Source organism: Bos indicus, chromosome 13, assembly GCF_029378745.1.
Source record: "Bos indicus isolate NIAB-ARS_2022 breed Sahiwal x Tharparkar chromosome 13, NIAB-ARS_B.indTharparkar_mat_pri_1.0, whole genome shotgun sequence".
Classification (NCBI taxonomy): Eukaryota; Metazoa; Chordata; class Mammalia; order Artiodactyla; family Bovidae; genus Bos; species Bos indicus.
Window position 1 is genome coordinate 7316299 of NC_091772.1, and position 21769 is coordinate 7338067.

The 21769-nt window shown below is 41.4% G+C and overlaps 1 protein-coding gene across 2 annotated transcripts in view; it reads right to left on the reverse strand.

Moving 5' to 3' along the window:
- Positions 1-21769, reverse strand: part of SEL1L2 (SEL1L2 adaptor subunit of SYVN1 ubiquitin ligase) — a 116493-nt gene that overhangs the window by 18577 nt on the left and 76147 nt on the right. For both annotated transcript variants that reach the window (XM_070800709.1, XM_070800710.1), the window contains 9 exons: positions 20412-20465; positions 19925-19984; positions 19754-19835; positions 18376-18530; positions 17665-17721; positions 8531-8599; positions 7052-7129; positions 2377-2439; positions 1725-1812 (listed from right to left, as the gene is read on the reverse strand). In XM_070800709.1, the coding sequence (XP_070656810.1) occupies positions 1725-1812; positions 2377-2439; positions 7052-7129; positions 8531-8599; positions 17665-17721; positions 18376-18530; positions 19754-19835; positions 19925-19984; positions 20412-20465 (706 nt within the window). The remainder of the gene's footprint in view (positions 1-1724; positions 1813-2376; positions 2440-7051; positions 7130-8530; positions 8600-17664; positions 17722-18375; positions 18531-19753; positions 19836-19924; positions 19985-20411; positions 20466-21769) is intronic.

Consider the following 21769-nt stretch of genomic DNA (forward strand, 5'->3'; position numbering starts at 1 on the left):
GTTCTGAAATTGCCTCCCAGCTCTAACATTTCTTAGCCTTCAGAAGCAGTGCCATGTTGCTCTGCCGGTAGATCATTTGGGTTAGAATCCCAGATCCACTGAGTGTATGATCATGTGACCTCATGTAAGACTTGTGACCTCAATATGGCTCAGTTTGCTCATCTATAAACTGTGGGATACCCCACAGGATGTGTTGAGAGGACTAAGTGAGTAAAAGCATATCAAGACTTAAACATCAGCCGTAACTATTACCCTAATTTTAGAAGCTTGAGGAAGGTGATGTATCCTGGGGCTGGGACTTGGAATAAACTAGAAGGACAGGCTATCTCAGGCAACCTTCCAAGATGTACAGAACAGACTCTGAAGCTGGACTATTGTGGAAAATGTCAGCTGACCTCTAGGCCAGATCTGGCCTCCTGATGATACATCTGCTCCTGCCCTTGCTCCACCTCTGATGGGATGGACTGAGACAGAATACTCAGATATATTTGGATCTCTTGGCATGTGTCTTGGCCAATCTCTTTCTCAGTCCTTACAAAAATGATTACAAATCTTCAAGGCTTCTGAGATCACCTACCTCAATCACTCCACCTTTGTTCTCAGACAATGACTGTTCCTCTGAGCTCACTAAAGGAACCCTCTCGTTATCTTTCCTCACTTGCCTCTCTCCCCAGATTTACAACCGCACCATTTGTTTCATCATCTCTCCAGTTTTTGAGGATGAGAAATCCCTCCTCTTTATCAAAGCTAAGTGAGGCTCCCTGGACCTGATCAGATACTTGCAGATTCGCCACTGGTCAGGTAAGATCATAAATGCCACCTAAATTTTTCCAGAACCTCTTCATCAATTATCTCATCTCCCCAGTGACACATTAACCACCTCCATTGGTTGACTCTCTTTCATTTTTCTGCAAAAAATTATACTCAGGTCTCTCACCATCTTAAAAACAACTTTCTCTTGATTCTTGGTCTCCCTCATGCTATTATCTCATCTCTCTCCTCCATTTAAAGGAAGACTACTTCCGATAATATTTGGGCCCATCTACCTCTTCACCTCGCATGTACTCCTCAGCCCGCTGTATCTGGCTTCCCTCTCAACCAGTTCGATGACCTCACAAACATCCTCTTTACTGATAAGTTCCACAGATACTTTGCCCTTTTCATCAAAAAGTAAGAAACAGGCTTTTCACTGAATTTCAGCAGAGTATCATTCATTTACTCTTTCTTGAAATTTCTACTCCTTGTCCTCCTTAAGATAACCTCCTCCCCATCCCATCCCTCTGATTGTGCATTTTCAGTCTTCTTGTGATGACTCTTTCTTTGCTCATATTTTCAATATGGTGCCAAGGATCACCAGATTTCTTATAGTGGCCTACCACGCCTTTCTCTTGCACTCTCTCTCCATTCCCTTTGGAAGCTGGGCTACTCTTAACTAACACCTATATGGTAATGCCACCCAAATCTTTCTCTCAAGTTTGACCTGTCTTGTGAGTTTCATACTTGCTCAAACTTGGCTCTTTAAGGTGAACTTTCTGGTTGTACTTCATTGCCCCCTCCCCCAGATAGTGTACTTTTCCTTGTCTTCTTGAAATTCCTCCTCAAATTGCTGCCTGATTGTTCTGTCTAAACCATCCACACCAACCCTTTGACTCGTGTTTAAAAAGGAGCAGACTTAATGATGCATTTGTCGTCCTAAGTAAAGCAGCCACATGCATAGTACTTACAGTAGTACATGAAGCCTAGCTGAAACTGTGCATTGGGCCATCCCTTCTCTGCAGCTTTCTGAAAGTACTTAAGCGCTTCTGCATAATTCTGCAAGATAATTACACTTTATTACTCAAAGGTACATACATAACTCCATGGTAACAATTGCCTTCCACTTTTTAAAAGAGTGTAGCTAGTGCCCTATGTGATTTAAGCTAATTAAAATTGTATCAGAAGTATAACACATTTTATTTCATTATTATATTAGATTCTACTAAGAAATAATTATCTCATTATCATTGTAAATTATGTCTTTTCCTACACTAACAATAGGCTTTGTTAGATATTGGGGGAAGGTCACTCAAAAAGACAGAAGTTAAACTAAGATGACAAATTTATCTATCCAAAAAAAAATCCTCTTGAGTTAGATGATTTCTAAGGTTACTTAGAATCTATGATTCTAAGATATTAATTAGGGTTGTTATTCTTGTCACAAGCTTACTCTATGTCTCTGGCAAATATTTCACTGGATTATTTTATTTTGTATTATCAGATAGGATACCTCGGCAAACCAGGTAATAGAGACTAATTCCTTTAAATTAATCAACGATCATGAATTTCACCTTAGTCAATTTCTGGAAACATGAAAGATGATAAAACTATTTAACTTACCACAGGAACTCCTTTCCCATAAAAATAAAGAAGACCGAGCCCATGAAGACCAATTGCATTGCCCTAGAACGGGTTTAAAAATCGAGGTAAAGTCTTAGAAGAATTCATGATAAGGAAAAGTATTGCAAAATCATTCACAAAATTTGAAACACGCACAATAGGAGGTGAATTAAGGCAGGTTAATGAAGTAGTTGGCATTATTCTGACCCTCTCTACTTTCTCCTTTCACACTTTCATAGCCCCCTTTCTGACCGGAAAAGAGGGAAATGACAGTCACATTCCTCCAATCTTCTTTTTCTTACTTTTTTTTTTTTTTTTAAATTAGAGAATAATTGCCTTATGACATGAAATCAGTTTCTGCCATACAACAGTGTGGATCAGTTATAAGTATACAAATACCCCTCCCTCTTGAACCTCAGTCCCAATCTTTCGTTCAGCATTTCTTTAGGGATTGCTTTGTGTGACTCCACAACAGGCATCGGGGAGAGGTAGGAGGTGAAAGTCAAAAGATACTGAGGCAAACCAGACAGCACCTGCCATGTCTAAAGGCAGCCTGACAGGTCCGTGGGCTCTGACCCACTAGGAGGGACCTCTTAATCGTGGCACGTGTGGTCAGTCCTACAGCGGAAACAGACGGACCGTGTTGTGGGCAGCCCAGAAGAGGAACGCTCAACTGCCTAGGGGACCGAGCAGACTGAGTCGTTAGAGGTGGTGACATTTGAGTTGGGTCTTAAAGGATGTGTGGGAATTTTCAGAAGGGAGAAGTCTATCTAAACACCTGTTACGTGCTTTGGGCAAAGGAGGTTGATGTAAGTGGCCAAATAACATTTGGGAGACTCTGTGGATTTTAATCTAGCCATTGTGGATGGTAAAGCACTGTTGGCTTATTTTTTTAATTCAAATTTTACTGTTTATTAGGTTTATAGTATTTCCTCAGGAACTTAAGTTCTGATAGAAAACTCTCCAAATTTCTTTTTACTGCCTAAACATATTCATTTGTAATTATTTTTAATAATTTAATAATTGAAATGTAGTTATTGCAGATACAGATAGAGTACTCCTCGGTGAGACAGAAGTCGCACATAACTAGAGATGGCATAGTTCAGCAACTATTTCAAGGTGCTAAACTTTGAACCTATCTATATTCAAAGGGCCAGCTAATGTAAGAGTCCTTGAGGACAATCTATGTGCATTTCGAACAGCTTGGTATGTGTCTACTGTCCTCTTCTCTCTTCTCCCCTGACTACGTTGACCTGTAGTCCCAGGAGTTTGGGGATAGTCTGCTCTGGGGGTAAAGCCTAGTGTGAGGCATACGGTAAAGTATTGAATCTATCTCCTTTTAGCTACCCTTGTTTATTTATTTTTAAATTTTTTTGTGTCTTTTTATGTAGACCATTTTCAGAGTCTTTACTAAATTTGTTACAATATTGCTTCTCTTGTTTCATGTTTTGTATTTTGGGCTTGGGGCTTGTGAGATCTTAGCTCCCGATCAAGGATTAAACTTGCACCCCCTGCGTTGCAAGAAGTCTTAACCACTGGACCACCAGGGAAGTCCCTATTTTCATTTAGATGTTGAGAAAAATGAGAGGGAAGGGAAATGAGAGGGAGGAAAAGGGAAGGAGGCAGAAAGAGAAAGGTTAGAATACTGGGGACAAAGTCCTTTCTATCTTTCTAAGAGAATCCCTGGGGAGCCAGGGGCTCACTGGATGACTCACCAACCGTTTAAGGCCCAGAGTAATGGACCTGAGTTTGAGCAAACTCTGGGAGATGGTGAAGGACAGGGAAGCCTGGCGTGCTGCAGTCCATGGGGTCACGGATCACAAAGAGTCAGACACGACTTGGCGACTAATCAACAACAGAACCTGTTCAGAAAGTTCAGATCAAGAGCAGCCAGCTCAGATGCCCCCAGAGCCATGTAGGTACTGTAAGACGTGCGTAAGCCAGGTTACAGGGGAGAGGCGGAGACTGAGGCGAACCAAGAGCAGGTGCACGTCTAAAGGCAGTGGCACCTCCTCTGCTCTGCGGCGGTCCACTGTCCTCATGTGGAATGGCCACCTCGTGTGCTCAGCTCTTCTCATTTTCCAAGAAAAGCTGGACATCCAGATTTTGATATGAAATTTCCTAATTTTTAAAACTCCTTCCAAGCCGAAGAAATATATGCGTAGGCAATCCCTCTCCCTATAACTTCCATGTTAGGGCTCAGTGCTCTTGCAGAGATGAATTGACATGAACTTAGGGAGCAGATGCTCATATAAGGGAAATATTTGAGGAACTCCTATGAGGAACTAAGACCACTGCCCTGCTCTCGGTGGAGAGACATGGCCTTTAGACGGCAGGAGAGAGGGTGCAGGGTAGCAGCAGCGAAGTTCTAGCACTACACAGAGTGAATGCAGGGCACGTTCAGAAGAGGGAGAGGATGAAGTGTGCCAGGGAGGCAGGGGAGGCTTTGTAGAGGGAGAGAGGACTGAGCTCTGAGCTGGGGATGGGTGTTCAGAATGACTCTGGGAAGGGACAGGGGATGACGAAAGTGTGAAGATGGAGCTGGGCCCGGGGTGTCCCCAGTGGTAAGAGAGAAAACTAGAAGAATATGGTCCAACTTGGGGCCCAGCATCACATTGGATAACTGTTCATGTTTCTGAGTAAGATACAAGAAGTCAGAAAGTCCACAGCTTTGCATCGTGGTACCATATGACTTGGAAACAACTTTAAAAGTAGCAGTTCAAAAAAAAAAAGAACAGTAAAAGAAGATTATGGGGCTTCCCTGGTGGCTCAGTGGTGAAGAATCTGCCTGCCAGTGCCAGAGACATGGGTTCTATCCCTGGTCTGGGAAGATCCCATATGCCACAGGGCAACTAAGCCCGCGTGCCACCACTACCAAAGCCCGTGTGCCCGAGAGCGCAGGAGCTGGCACTACTGACCCCGCGTGCTGCCTCTACTGAAGCCCGTGTGCCCGAGAGCCTGTGCTCCACCGTAAGAGGAGCCCCTGCAATGAGAAGCTCCGGCACCGCAATGACAGAGTAGCCCCTGCTCACTGCAACTAGAGAAAAGCCCATGCAGCAACGAAGACCCAGCCCAGCCAAAAGATGGTAGTACTAAATTTTAAAAAAGAGAAGCGTACAAGTGTGCAGGAGTGGGAGACAGAAGCTCCATACTTTGGTAGTGAGCCCAAGGGAGAAATCTAATAAACTGTCCTGGAGATGATAAAGGATTACACGGTCATATTTACCTGATGCCATTCACAAGAATGACCTTAAATACAGTGTTAGATTTCCTCCATAAAGGGGGGTAGCTCAGGCTTAGGACACGAGTAGCTCAGATCACAACTGGTTACCTAGCCCTGAACAGCTTAGGGGCTGGGTTAGTTTCCACACGCAGCTCCCTGGAGTTGTTCCTCTACACGGACAGATCAGCACTACTTGCTGTTACATTACCCCGCCTCTTTTTCGGTCTGCTCTCCTTGTCATCCTAATCTAATGGTATTCTGGATGACTGTCTTGCTGAGCAACAATTCCATATAAATTACAAGGGAGAGCAGCCGACTACCAGCCTTCTCAGTAATTTACACCATAATAGCAGCAGTTCCGAGGTGCTAGTCATTTATAAATAGGCTCCTAAAGCAGCGTGTGGGCTTTTAAAAAGCATGAACAGTTGAAAATATTCCCCATTTGAGCACATCTCTACTGCCAGTGTTGCAGTAAGATGGTGTAAGACAACAAAAGGGTTCCTACATCGCAGGGATAGAAAGTTCATCAAGGCTGCTCTCCAACGTTAGGGTGGTGGGTGTTGCTATGAGGATGTCTTTTATGCTCCTAAGGGGTTTAGGGGAGTCTGCTAAATTTCACCTGGCAGATCCAGCCTCACTGAGCTTAGGAACCAAGGCAGGAACTTCAACGGCAGGAACCATACTCTGTGATTCCTTTATTTCCTCACAGATCCAATCCATTCTGCCTTGGATGTGCTTTGAAATTCACTCTACCTAACGGGCCCCAGACTTAGAAAGATAATAGCTGACACAGAGCATGTACTATACACCAGGCATGGCTTCAAGTATTTTTAATATGAGGCACATAACTATTGACTCATTAAATCCTGAAAACAGCAATATGAGGCAAGTATTCTTATATTCTCATTTTATAGACAGGGAGATCGGGACGTGGAGAGGTTAAGTAACCTGTCTACAGTCACACAGCTAGTCAGCTGAAGGACTGGCCTTCAGACCAGGGATTCTGTCTCCAGAGCCGTGCTCTCAGTCATCTCGTCCTGGCTCTTGGACAGCCTTCTGCCTGAGACAGAGCCTTTGAATAAGGTCAGAGGAGAGAAAACTGGGCACTTCTGGGTTACCGCAGTTACTGACGGAGTTTTCCCTTCCTCCGCCCTCATCCTTTTTGTTTCCTGAGCTAGATGGCCTCACGTACCACGTGGTGGAGGGGACGCTGAGCTTCTGTCTGGCCTCCAGCTAGTATGCCATCTTCCATTTACCAAGAAGGCGAGGTGGGTCTCTGCCTACCCCAACCTCCTATTTTATTGTCAGTGACACTGTTCTTTACCAGGACCCTACACTCCTCCCAGGCCCACTAATCGGGCATGGGGCTTTAGAGTTAATGCTTCAGCCCCAGTCTGCATGTTAATACAGGCAAATGTTTTCACATGTCTACAGGATGGGCTGGGTACATACCTTACTAGCTGCCATAGAAAAGTATTTGAAAGCAGTAGCATTATTTTGTGGTGCTGCAGCATTCCCTTCTAAATACATCTACAAAAAAAACACACACACACATACAAATAAAAAGTAAAAACTAAAGATTTCGAGGGCAATGAAAATGTTTTAGAACGACATCAAGGTGATGATGGCACAACACGTTGAATGTAGTAAATGCCGCTGAAGCACACACTTTAAAATGGTTAATTTTATGTTATTTGAATTTCTCCTCATTTTTAATAAAAGGAAAAATTAAGAATACAATCTAGTACACACACTCTAGAGTACCCTCACCTAAGGGTGAGGAAAGAATCCTGTTGGTATTTTTTTTCATGTTTCCTTGCATCTAAATTTACTGTATGTAGTACTTCTGGAAGCCGGGCACTTGTCCCCATGGTTACTGAAACAGACTGGCTGTGGGAGCCAAGGGCAGTGAGCAGGGGAGTGAGTAGTCTTGGAAGGAGAGAAGGTGCCTCTCCAGAGGAACCTTCCACAAAGGCTCCTCCCGTCAGTCAGGGAGGAGCTGGTTCTTTGGTCAGTCTGGAGCTAGTTCTCATTCCAGGAACGGTGGGAGGAGGGACCACGCTGGGTGGAGGTCTGTCCCAGGGTTTGATGTACAACTAGATCAGCTCTCCTGTTACACGCCAGGGGTTTGTGGGGAGGGCTCCGAGTTACGCTCAGCCAGGAGCCCTGGGCCACCGGTACTTTCAAAGACCGATTTTGGGGAAGGGATAGCTAGGGAGTTTGGGACTGACGTGTACACACTGCTATACGGATAACTGACAAGGACAGAATGTCTAGCACTTGGAACTCTGCTCAATGTTATGTGGCAGCCTGGATGGGAGGGAGGTTTGGAGGAGAATGGATACATCTGTATATATGGCTGAGTCTCTTTGCTGTCCACCTGAAACTATCACAATATTGTTAATAGCTATGCTGCTGCTGCTGCTGCTAAGTCGCTTCAGTCGTGTCCGACTGTGTGACCCCATAGATGGCAGCCCACCAGGATCCTCCGTCCCTGGCATTCTCCAGGCAAGAACACTGGAGTGGGTTGCCATTTCCTTAGTGAAAAGGGAAAGTGAAGTCGCTCAGTCGTGTCCGACTCTTAGCGACCGCATGGACTACAGCCTACCAGGCTCCTCCAGCCATGGGATTTTCCAGGCAAGAGTACTGGAGTGAGGTGCCATTGCCTTCTCCTGTTAATAGCTATACTCCAATATAAAATTAAAGGTTAAAAAAAGGACTGCTTTTGGTACCCCAGATAAAGACCACTATTGTACGGGACTTCTTCCCAAACTGTCACCCCAAGAATATCACTGTCAGGTCGTAGCTGAAGGCCCTGCTTAGCTGCTTTCATGAAGAAGGTGGGCAGACCCATGACCCTACACTGGTTCAGGTAGCTGGTACTACTAGGTTTTAAGATATGAAAGCTATTGATCAAAAGGAAGCTTGTACCTTTCCTATAAATGCCATAGCGTTTGCGCTCCCAGCTTTTGCAGCCTTTAAGAAGTAGTATAATGCTTTCTGGAGAGAAAAGGAACAGTATTATTGACAGTCACAAACATATCCTGTAAAACAGCTTTTGCATTAAGTTTTATTTCATTTGACATGCATTAAAAAAATATCTGTGAAATGCCTACTTTGTTCAAGGCACTCACTACTCCAAGTGCTATTTCAATCATGAACCTGAAGAGTGGGAGATAAATATATATATATATTTCACATGTACAGTTTTAGAATGTGCGGGCTTGTTTTTCACATTTGGAAAGGCATCATGGGCATGTTGCTTTGTGGAGGAGAGATAAATCCCAGCTGTAGAACTAAATACTCCATTATTTTTTAAAACCACACTTGTATGTTGACAGTACGTACTTACTGTGTAAGACAGTTTGTGTAAGTGGCAGGATTGGATATACAGCACCCTAATGTTTATGGTGCAGAGGGAATGAGACCAGACACCCCTGGTTGCCTTCTTGGTCCAGGTCTCTCTGCAGAGGTGAACCTCAGACCAATTCTTTCCAAAGAAAGTCAAAGGGGGCGGCAAACCCTTCTGACTCTCTCTGGGTCATAACATTCAACGAAATGCTCAGTCTAAATGCGTGGGAGGTCACCTGTCTCTTGCTGCCTCATTCCTCAGGCCTCCTCCTGACTTTCCCTAAGTCCTCTTCAGAGACTTCATGGAGAATTAAATAAATAAGTCCCAGGAATGAGAAATGAAGACATGCTCCAAAATGTCTTTTAGTAGGACACAACTTTCCTCTCTTTAAAAAGCCTTGACTGATTGTAAGGATCTGCAATTGATGGGCAAGGATCTGCCCCTTCCCAAAGAGAAGAGAACGCTTGAGGAAGAAAGGTAGGTAGTTCTTTTATATGTAAGTTTTCTCTAGAAATATTGGCAACTTATTTGAGAACTATACACATTATGTCGACAAGTCGGTCTGCCGTGGACATACTACTACTACTACTAAGTCGCTTCAGTCGTGTCCGACTCTGCGCGACCCCATGGACTGCAGCCTACCAGGCTTCTCCGTCCACGGGATTCTCCAGGCAGGAACACTGGAGTGGGTTGCCATTTCCTTCTCCAATGCATGAAAGTGAGAAGTGAAAGTGAAGTCGCTCAGTCGCGTCCAACTCTTAGCAACCCCTGGACTGCAGCCCACCAGGCTTCTCCGTCCATGGGACTTTCTGGGCAACAGTACTGGAGTGGGGTGCCATTGCCTTCTCCGGCCGTGGACATAAAGTAAATACAAAAGCCACCATCCTGGACCTCATCACGTCATGGATCCACTCATCCACCCATCCTTCTCTTCTTCACTTATCCTTTCAAGATCTTGACTGATACCTGCCATACATATGGTAATATGTTAGGTATCACAGGTGATTGATAGATGAACAAAAACCACTGTGCCTACTTTGCTTCTTAGCAGTACTGCTGTGAAAAAGTAGATGTAAATAGCAATGACAGGAAGTGAAAGATAGAATAAAAGGAACACTAAAAAGAATTAGAGGGGTTTAGAATAACAGAAATTGTACCTAGTTCTTTTAAGTATTTTACAAGCTTTTTCTTCCTTAATCTTCAAAACTGCACTGTAAGGAAGGTATTACTAATATCTGAGCTATTTAGTGACGGTTGGAGTCAAGAAGCCGATACTGGCATCCTGCCAGCAGCCTAAATCCAATTCCCACGTACTCGGCACTCTGCCTTCACGGTTTAAAGAACGAGGGCTCAAATGATAAAGGTCACAGAAAAGATGGAGAGGATTCACCACACACAGGGCATGAGAGGCTGAGGGAACAACATGAGCAAAGAATGGAGACGGGAGTGTCCCAAGTGTGTCCAAGAAATAGTAGTTCCTTCAGTATGGCTGAAGTAGAGCATTCAAAAGCTAAGATGTGCTAAAATGTGATGGAGCAATATAATTAACAGGCTAAGGACTGTTATTTTATTTGGTTTAGAAATAGAAACCAGTGGAGATTCATGAGCATGAGGGAGTGTTGAAACAAATGCTGCTGAAAATGTCTGGAATAACGTAGGTGTCAGTAGGATAGGAGAAAATTATAGCAATGTATGATTTACTATACCAATTACATATTGGTAAATAAATCAAATGTATGATAAAATTTATGATTTAATAATCACATTTATCAAAGAACATCAATATAAAAAATATTTCTTATGAATATCCCTGCTGAACCAAGACCCAAGTATATCCATCGAGAACCATGATGTGTGCAAGTACAGTATCTCCGGCCTTGCTCCCTCATTCATGGTCTCCTCCCCTGTGCTCTTGGGCACTCTGTCTTTCCCCATCATAGCATGCATCCATTGATTTAATTGTCTGCTTAATTTTCTGTTTCCCCCAATGTTGAATCCTCTGTATTTAGCACAGTATCTACTGTATATTAGGCAGCCAGAAAATGTTTCTGGGATGAATGAATGACTGAGTGAATGAAAGAATAAATTTGTTAATCTCTAAAACAAAGGGACTGAATTTTAATCTTTATGGTCCCTTCTAGCTCTAAAATTATGATTTTATAAACTCATTTTCAAAGTGCAGTTTTAGAGTTTGGGCTCAAATATTTGGCATTAGAGAGTTATGCTCTGGGAAACTAGATTTGAGTTGTTAAAAGAGAATAGCCTATTCCCCAGAAGCAAATAAGAATCCTGGAGTTTTTCCCCATCCTTCAATATAATGAGCCCATAAAGACCAAAAATGGAGGGTCTAATTTCTCCTTCCACTTTCCTTGGTTACTTGGCATTTCAGTTCTCTTTAATTTCTCTTTACATTAACCTGCCTTTAATGTTGGGCTTCCCAGGTAGCCCAGTGGTAAAGAATCTGCTTGCCAATGCAGGAGATGCATGTTTGATCCCTGGGTGGAGGAGATCTCCTGGAGAAGGAAATGGCAACCCACTCCAGTATTCTTGCCTGGAAAATGTCATGGACAGAGGAGCCTGGCAAGCTACAGTCCATAGGGCTGCAAAGAGTCAGACACGACTGAGTGCACATGACTTTAAAGCTACTCTTTCAACTGCATAAACATTTGTTAAACACTCTGTGAAAGTATCATGCAAGCTACTTCAATGGCCATGCATGGGCCAACCTGCATTCTTGCTCTCAGAGTCAGGTATTCATCTCTCCATTCATCTATCCATCTGCTGTGTTCTGCATATTTCTGTTCCCCCCAAATCCATATGTTGAAAACATACTACCCAACATGATGGTATTAGGAAGTGAGGTTTCTGAGAGGTGATTGGCAGAGTCCTCATGAATGGGATTAGTGCCCTTGAAAAAGGCCCCAGAGAGCTAGCTTGACCCTTCTGCCAGGTAGGGATACAAGGAAAAGCCTACAGATTGTAAGAGGGCCTTCGCCCAAACATGGTGGCACCCTGATCTCAGACTTCCAGCCTCCAAAACTGTGAGAAAATAAAGTTCCATTGTGTATAAGCCACCAAGTACACAGTATTTTTGTTATAACGGTTCAAACAAAAACACGATCCATCCATCCGTCCTTCCTTCAAATATTTACTGACCACCTACCATCATATTTTACTGATCATAAGATGTATACCCCCCATCTCTCATTTTAATCAGGACACTTTTTACTATCAATGGCACCATATAATTTATATTGGCAATGTTTCTCTTGCTCAGTAAAACATAATGTATCCTATAACTGATGGTGTCTTAGGATGAAATATAGTGTGTCTTAGGCATTATGCTAAGTGAGGTTTTATTATTTGAATGCACATCTCTCTCTTTTTTTTAAACTGAACATGATGATTTTTCGTTGGTTCTAAGAAAATCCCTGGTTTAATCAGTTTGCAACGTTTCCTCTAGAATGAAATGCCAAGAAAATGTATTGTTCTAAAAACATTTGGGAATACTTCTTTTATCTCAGGCTCTGTAAATCACTCTTAAAAGGGATAGCATTAGCTCTTTTATTTTTCATGGATGGCAGAGTGGACAAAACAGTTTCCTTATGTATTTAATATTATTCCTCTGCTGGGTGTAACTTAATTATGCCTTATCCACCTTAATAACATGCACCAAAACACCCAGCTTTTCCTAATCCAATTCATCCTGGGCCTGTATATATTTAGAAATGCAAATAACATTAAAATGTATGTATACAAATTCAAGACAATGTAATCAAGACTTGTATATACAATACTTTCCAATAATTAAGAATCTTGTGGGGAGGAGAAGGTGAAAATGTTGCCTATAGTGACAACTCATAAGAGAAATTAATTCAGTCAAACAATGAGGAGGGTGAAAATGTCAAGCTCATCATTTCTAGGTATTTTGATTTTTAATTTGCTGGACAGTGCTGGGACAGGACCGGGAAAGGTCAGTTTTCATTCCAATGCCAGAGAAAAGCAGTGCCAAAGAATGTTCAAACTACTGCACAATTGCATTCATCTCACATGCTAGCAAAGTAATGCTCAAAAGTCTTCAAGCTAGGCTTCAACAGTACATAAACCGAGATCTTCCAGATGTTCAACCTGGATTTAGAAAAGGCAGAGGAACCAGAGATCAATTGCCAACATATGTTGGGTCATAGAAAAAGTAAAAGAATTCCAGAAAAACATCTACTTCTGCTTCATTGACTATGCTAAAGCCTTTGACTGTGTAGATCACAACAAACTGTGGAATATTGTTAAAGAGATGGGAATACCAGAACATCTCACTTGCCTCCTGAGAAACTTGTATGCGGGTCAAGAAGAAACAGTTAGAACCAGACATGGAACAACAAACTGGTTCCAAACTGGAAAAAGGAGTAAGTCTCAAGGCTGTATATTTTCACCTTGCTTATTTAATTTATATGCAGAGTACATCATGTGAAATGCTGGGCTGGATAAAGCATGGGCTGGATGAAGCATAAGCTGGAATCAAGATTGCTGAGAGAAATATCAATAACCTCAGATAAGCAGATGATACCATCCTTATGGCAGAAAGCAAAGAGGAACTAAAGAGCCTCTTGATGAAGTTGAAAGAGGAGAGTGAAAAAGCTGGCTTAAAACCCAACGTTCAAAAAATTAAGATCATGGCATCTGGTCCTATCGCTTTATGGCAAACAGATGGGGAAATAATGGAAACAGTGACAGACTTTATTTCTGGGGGCTCCAAAATCACTGCAGATGGTGACTGCAGCCATGAAATTAAAAGACGTTTGCTCCTTGGAAGGAAAGCTATGACCAACCTAGCTGCTAATTCACTTCAGTCGTTTCCAACTCTGTGCAACCCCATAGATGGCAGCCCACCAGGACAGCATATTAAAAAGCAGAGACATTACTTTTCCAACAAAGGTCCTTTTAGTCAAAGCTATGGTTTTTCCAGTGGTCATGTATGGATGTGAGAGTTGGACCATAAAGAAGGGTGAGTGCCATAGAATTGATGCTTTTGAACTGTGGTGTTGGAGAAGGTTCTTGAGAGTCCCTTGGACTGCAAGGAGATCCAACCAGTCAATCCTAAAGGAGATCAGTCCTCGGTGTTCATTGGAGGGACTGATGTTGAAGCTGAAACTCCAATACTTTGGCCACATCATGCGAAGAGCTGACTCATTGGAAAAGATCTGACGCTGGGAAAGATTGAAGGCAGGGGGAGAAGGGGATGACAGAGGATGACATGTTTGGATGGCATCACCAACTTGATAGACATGAGTTTGAGCAAGCTCCAGGAGATGGTGAAGGACAGGGAAGCCTGGTGTGCTGCAGTCCCTGGGGTTGCAAAGAGTCAGGCATGACTGAGTGACTGAACAACAACAACCAGGCATCACTTATATTTATAAAGAATCTCACAATAATTTTCTGTGGTGGACTAAAACATTAGCGTACTTGCTCAAGTGGTGATTCTTAGGCTGAGAAATAACATCTAATTCTTAGGATGCCGTCATTCATTTATTCAGTAGACAGTAAGTACCTAATGTGTACCAGGTACTAATCTAAGTACAGGACACACATTAGTGAATAAGATGGATAAGAATTTACATTGCCCTGCAGGAAGACAGTTAACAATCCAAGATCAGAAAAGTACAAGGAATGAGAGGGACTAGAGAAAAATAAACACAGCATGATAAGATAAGTGATTTAAAAAAAAAAAAAAAAGGTAGAATTGATCAAGAAAATCCTCTCCGAGGAAGTAGGATTTTAAAGATAAGAAGCTAGCCATGGGGAGATCTTCCCACTCCTCTCTGCATATTTCACACTATTCCAAATTGATTTTGGTGCAAGGCTTCCCTGGTGGCTCAGAGGTTAAAGCATCTGCCCACAATGTGGGAGACCTGGGTTCGATCCCTGGGTTGGGAAGATCCCCTGGAGAAGGAAATGGCAACTCACTCCAGTTTTCTTGCCTGGTGAATCCCATGGATGGAAGAGCCTGGTAGGCTACAGTCCACGGGGTTGCCAAAGAGTCAGACATGACTGAGCGACTTCACTTCACTGCAAGCTGTGGCAAGTTGGAAAAATAGCCATAATACTTTGCAGGTCTGCCTATTAAGAGAAGTTCTTTTTCCTATTCTTTCAATGCTGGCTGGCCTTGTGACTTACTTTGGCCAAAAGAATATGGCAGAATTGATCCTGTCCGTTCTGACCCTAGGCCTCAGGAGACTTTCACTACTGCATTTGTAAAACATTTGACTGCCATGCAAAAAGCATGGGCCTGCTGGCTGGAGGATGAGAGCGTGTGGAGAGACCAAGTCATCCCAGCTGCCATGGACCAGGCCATCATAAATCAGCCAGTCCTGGTCAAAACTCTGGCAAACTATAGATGTGTGAAGAAGCCCAGCCAAGATCAGAAGAATTACTCAGCTGAACCCAGCCATAACTACTGACCTGCCAAAACTGTGAATTAAATAAATGGTGGTTGTGTTAGGGTACCTACGTTTGGGGGTGGTTTATGATGGCAGCCTAAGCTAACTGATAAGCCAATGAGTCTTGAGGTCTGATGCCTTGATGGGAATCCTTCATCCAAGTTCAGGTTTCTTTAGGCTAAGGAAAGCAGGAAGGACTAGCTTGTGCTTGCCCTACTGCTGGGATGGTTCTGGAATTAAACCAGTCTTTTTGAGATGTCTGAATGGGAAGAATGGGGCCCAACCTACCAACAGAAAATTAGAAGCAACCTGAGTGATTACATCATTCCTTTTTCTTGCTTTATGAATAAGAAAACTAGATATCAATGACTGGGGTTTTCATAAACTTGTTTTTTGTTTTTGCTCAGGTCAAGAGTAAGTAAGTAAGTTTTAACTTGAGTTTAAGTAAGTTTTAATGAAAGGCGCACAGGCTTTGAATACAGAAATACTGAGTTGCACTTTTATTTCTTAACACTCTTACTACCTAGCTATGAGATTTGAAACAATTTACGTTATCTATTCAGCCTCAGCTTCTCATCTGTAAAACAGAGCTAATGAAAGTGAATGAGCCCATAGCAGAGCTTGTCTGGGCCATTCAGCTGAAGCCCAACTGCCTAGCTGTTGCTGCTACAGCACCAGACTCTTCTACTGCCAGCCTTGGGACTGCACCTCATTCTCACCTGGAGGCAGCTATAGCTCCCATCTGGTGTTCATGCTGACTGGAAGTGCTTAGCTTTGTGGGGTTTTATAAACTCTATAGATGTTAGTGGTCATTCTGTATAAGTGTGGTTTTGGTGCTTTCACAATCAAATTTTGTCTTTATGGAAAATGGGAACTTCTTCCCAGTTTTGGATCTTGTAGTTAGCAGAAGAAACTCATTACAGGCTGAAATCTGATGTTGGCATAATATTGTGAATCCAGAAGTTCTCATCAAGAAGTTAAAACCTTAGTTGAAGACCTTCAATTGAGCTGTCCTGAGATGGATGCATATGTTTACTTCAGTTGCTACCTATTTTATCACATTTTATAAAATTAACTTTGACATTTACCTAATGCGTATGCTGCTGCTGCTGCTGCTAAGTCGCTTCAGTCGTGTCCGACTGTGTGCGAGCCATAGACGGCAGCCCACCAGGCTTCCCGTCCCTGGGATTCTCCAGGCAAGAACACTGGCGTGGGTTGCCATTTCCTTCTCCAATGCATGAAAGTGAAAAGTGAAAGTGAAGTCGCTCAGTCGTGTCCGACTCTAGCGACCCCATGGACTGCAGCCCACCAGGCTCCTCCATCCATGCGACTTTCCAGGCAAGAGTACTGGAGTGGGGTGCCACTGCCTTCTCCACCTAATGCGTATAGTACCTCATATAAAACACAAACTAGAGTGCCAAAGATACATTCATGAAATAACAACGTAAAGTGAAATAGAAAGTAATAACAGTTCAGATTTTTATGTAACTGCTGTAGAAGTAGTTATTTCTATTGTTTAGCCACTAGGATTGAAGTAGAGCAAATACTCCTTTGAGACGGTGAGCACATGGCTCCTATAAAATGACAAGGGTTTCAAAGTCATCTTTTAAGAAGAATCTCAGCTAATTCCCCAGATCTGTGGGGATCTAGGGCCTTAAAACTACAATCAGCATTGAGAGAAGATCTCGTCCAGGGGCTTTGGCATCTTACTAAGGAGGATCCTCTGTAGGTTAAGTTTATTTGCTTTTTTCTCCACCATATATTTGAATTGTTAATCGTCTAACTTCATTGGGATAAAGTAAGGTTAAGCAAAGTGATTGAAAGGAGCTTTACAAATTTATAAAGAAGCTTAATAATATACCCAATTATGTTGGAAGCAGCCTGTCCTCTGATTTAGCTAAATGGGGTTGAGGCTGGTCCTCAGGCTCCTTGGCAAGAAATTCCCACGTGGACTTGCCACAGCTGGCCTTAGGGGAGAGAGCCTGTCCTCCTCACCCAGCCCCAGTGCAACCGTGAGTCTGGGTGGGAAGAGGGTGGGTTCAGTGGGACCCTGGAAACTCCCTGCCCCAGCTACTCTTTCACAGGCCTCTACCCCTCTATACTTAGAGGCAGGTAGGAAAAGTGCTTTCTCTAGGAAACTCTGTTCTCCTTCAAAAGCTGGGAAGCAGATCTGACAAAGGAAGCAGTGGTGGGCTTTCCCGGGCAGCTCTTCCACCCACCCTCAGCTTCCCTTACACCTGTCCTCCCACCCACATGACGCAAGCTTGAGATGGACTTACATAGTAATCTTGATCCAGACCTTTCCTCCCAATTAGATGCAACTGTCCAAGAGATACCTAGAAAAGAGGAGTTTTGGAAAATGATTTTAGCAGTAGTATTCATTTTAACAAGAAAAGGGGAAAAAAATTACCTGATGATTTTACTATAGTACATCAATCCAGTTTGCTGCAGTTAGCGTGTCTTAAAAAAAGAGGCAGGAAACCATCCTGACTCTGTGTTTTATTGGGTAAATGGCTAACATTGGGTATGCAGCTTCTGCAGGGGCAGGAAGGTGGCCTGATGATGTACAGCAATGCCCAGGCACACTAGTGACCTTAACGTTTGGTTCTCAAAGGTCACATAAACGATGTCCCATTTCTATTCTCATTTCCAAAGACAGGCTGCTTCTGGCTCCTGATAAAAGTTCATTCATATTAAAACCAACATTTATGGTAACTTTTTTCCATAATTACAATCTAGTTTTTTTTTTTTAATAAGTTTTTTAGGAGTAAGTGCCAAAAAAATGCCACTACTATGGCAACTGGCTCCTTCATAAGCTATAAGAAACTACAAGTTAGGGAACGAAAAAGGAGCAGAACAAAGAGGAGGGGGTTCTCTTCCCTTCCCTATTCAGGATGGGGCACTGCTGTTAACCCTTCTAGGACTCAGAGAGAACCAAGCCCTTTGTGATTAAAATGTTCTAAAGATTTAAGTTCATCCATATACATTACTTGTATCTGAACATCTCCTCTTTCTGCCAAAAATTTATAGTATTGGTATATGTCCCAATCCAAAATCTCACTGTTAGAACTCAGATTTTCAGGTCTTTCAGTTAGTCTCACTTTTTCCACTGGAATACCTTCACTTTTTTCCAATTTATCAGCAACTGTGAACAGAAACAAGCCAGAGCAATATATAACAGTCATCTTAGAGCAAGCACGATTAGGCTGATTCTCTTTAAACTATGCCGAGATTGGGCCTCCTAACAGAAAAGAAATATCCTTAGGAGACAGAAATTTGCTAATTTTGTTTATTTGGTTCTGAGAAAAGTATAAGACACTATCTATTCTTTGTAACCAATATAATCATTGTATCAGTATATGTCAGACCCTACTGAAGACCTTAGCCAGGCAGACTCAGGAAAGAAGATAGATGTCAGAAGAAGGCAAACAACCTTTCCATCACTGACTTTTTCTGGGCATCCTGAAACTACAGTATAAGAGTAAGAACTGCTTCTTATTTACTTCCTATGGATAGTCTGAAAATAAACTGTAAATATGCTTGAGTAAACCTAACAAAACAGCAGTTTGAAATATATATATATATATATATATATATATATCAAATAATTTCAGTTTCATTAAGCACATAAAAACATCTTGATATATAAAGCATCTTAAATTCAAAAGCAGTTTTTTTCTCAGATCCTAATCATGACAAAGATGTAAATTTAGATGTTATTATGATTATAGAAACTAACTAAATGGACTTTAGCATACTCACTTCTTAGACTTTTATTTAATACTCTATTATGGAGTCTGGTTTAGTGATGCTGCATGTGGAAATATTACATGCAACTTTGAAAATTCTAGAAATAATTCACTTCCTGCTCAATTTTTTTTTTTTTTGTAGACAAAGGATAGGGTAATCGAGTAGTGGTTACTTGACTTGTTCTCAAATGCAATGATAGAGATCGCCAGTGTGTGTATCCTGCACATACATTCTACAATGCATGGACATCCATAGCTTCAGGAATTTTTTAACAAGGCATCCTATATTTGAAATGTTTGAATTATAGAAACTATGTAATATTTATTGATGTTATATTTAAGTTCTCAGTTTAAGGAAAGAAGATCACAAGATCAAGTAAAACAGAATTATTTGGAGACATGAGCTAACAAAAATAAAAGATGAGTACAATCATTTAGAACTTTTTGAAAAGTAACTTAAGAAATCAGAAACTTCACATTGTATGGAAAGAGCTGTATTATAACTGATGTTAAAGCACAGTCTTTAAATACTTTATAAATATTTCAACTAGTATTGATTTATTTTTTAAATGTCTTGGCAAGTCTCTTTATCTTAAAATAAACTATGTGGATTACTCACTATAATCTGCCACTTTCTTGTAATGACTTAGGGCAACTTCACAATTCTGTAGAACATTGATTCCTGACAAATATCTGTACCCCTAAAACACAGGCATATAAATTCTTAATATTCTGACAATACTATATTTATAACACACCTATTTGGGCTCAAGAATATTTAATTACAAACCAAAATCATCTGCGACATCATGCTTCCTCCAGCACTTCCAAAGGTATAATATATCAGTGCCTAAAGTTAAAAAAAAATTATTTGACATCTAAATTTGAAACTTAAACCCAATCACTGCTTTTTTATTCCTAGCCCAGCAATGAACCTTGAACTACTCCCACATAAATCCTAAATTTCATTCTCTTCCTCTTTAAAGAAGGCTGCCATTCACTGAGGGCTTACTGAGTTCTGAAGTTTGTGAAAAGGGGATTGTACATGATATTTCATTAAAACATCACGAAATCCCTATGGAGTAGATATTATCTGAGACTTTTTCATATGGAACCTTAGGAAGCTATGGTACTCAGGCCCTAACCTTCCCTAACTATTGAGCTGTGCTCTTACCCACCACTCTAGAGTGAGCTCTTCACTCAAAGAGTAGACTCTCTATTCAGTGTCCCTTTAAAAAAATCATATTTTGTTCCAAAAAAAAATAGAATGACTTTACCTTAGCTTGATTGTATTCCATTCCTATTCCATAAGAAGACAAAAATCCTAAGGCCTAAAGCCCAAAAGAAAAAGAAAAATTCAATAAATCCATTTATTTTACAGTTATTACCAACATTAGCAAGGGCTATTTTAAATATCTGCTCTATAATTACTTGTGTTGTTAACTTATTTCTTATAGTATAGCAAGTTGCATTATTATACTTTTGCTAAGGCGGCATGAATTTAGAAAAGGTCACAATAATGGACGCTTTGTATAATATATGTGGAAATAAGCTAATACTTACTGAACTTTAGAATAATTATAGTGATAAAATAATATAAACCAATGCTCTGTATGTGTCTGCCTTTTTAGAAATGTAAAGACATTTTTCTCCAATATGTTAAAATTTGAATTTGAATATTTTTCTTCATATTTTAAAAATAAAATGTGATGGCTATAAAAAGTTTGAACAGGAAAAATTATATTGAATAAAAGGTCAAAGTCTGAACACAGATCAAGATGGTGGAATACGAAGCCCCAGGTCTTGTTTCTCCAATGGAGCCAAAATATATGTGCAAAAAGCCTTTATGAGAACTCAAGAGACCAGTTAAGAAATCACTGTTACCCAGTCAAGCTCACAGCAAAGAACAGCCCATTGAAATAGGTCAGAAAAGTCATTTTATTTAATCTGCAATCACTCCTCCCCAAGCCAGCACAGCTTGGTGTGATCAGGAAAAAAAAGAGAAAAATGGGATAGGTATTCTGACTTTCAAGGAGTAGCTGATCAAAGATCTGACTTTCGTCTCATCTGATTTACAGCACTGGCAGATCTGGAATGCTTTAGATGCTAGAGACCTCTAAGCAATAAAGAGAGCTTAGAGACTTGTTGCAACTCTAGAGAACCCGCACTACCATAGAATGCAGTACTTAAGGGACATCAGCAAACCGAACATTATGTGACATAAATAGCATTGTAATACATATTGTGGGAGTCATAGAGGAGTGAGAGAAAGGGGGCAGACAGATTATTTTAAGAAAATTTGGCTGAAAGCTTCCCAAACCTGAGACAGGAAATAGACATCCAAATTCAAATTCAAAGAACTCCAAGTAGGATGAACTCAGAGAGCCCAATGCCAAGACATACCATTAATCAAACTATCAAAAGTCAAAGGCACGGAACACTGGGTGCAGCGAGAGAAAAGAGACTTGCCACATACAAAGGAACTTCCATATGATTATGAGCAGATATATCAGCAGAAATGTTACAGGGAAGAAGGGAGTGGGATGGAACATTCAAAATGCTGAAAGAAAAAAGCTGTCAACCAAGAACACTGTATCTGGCCAAACCAACTTTAAAAAATAATTTTTTTTTCCTG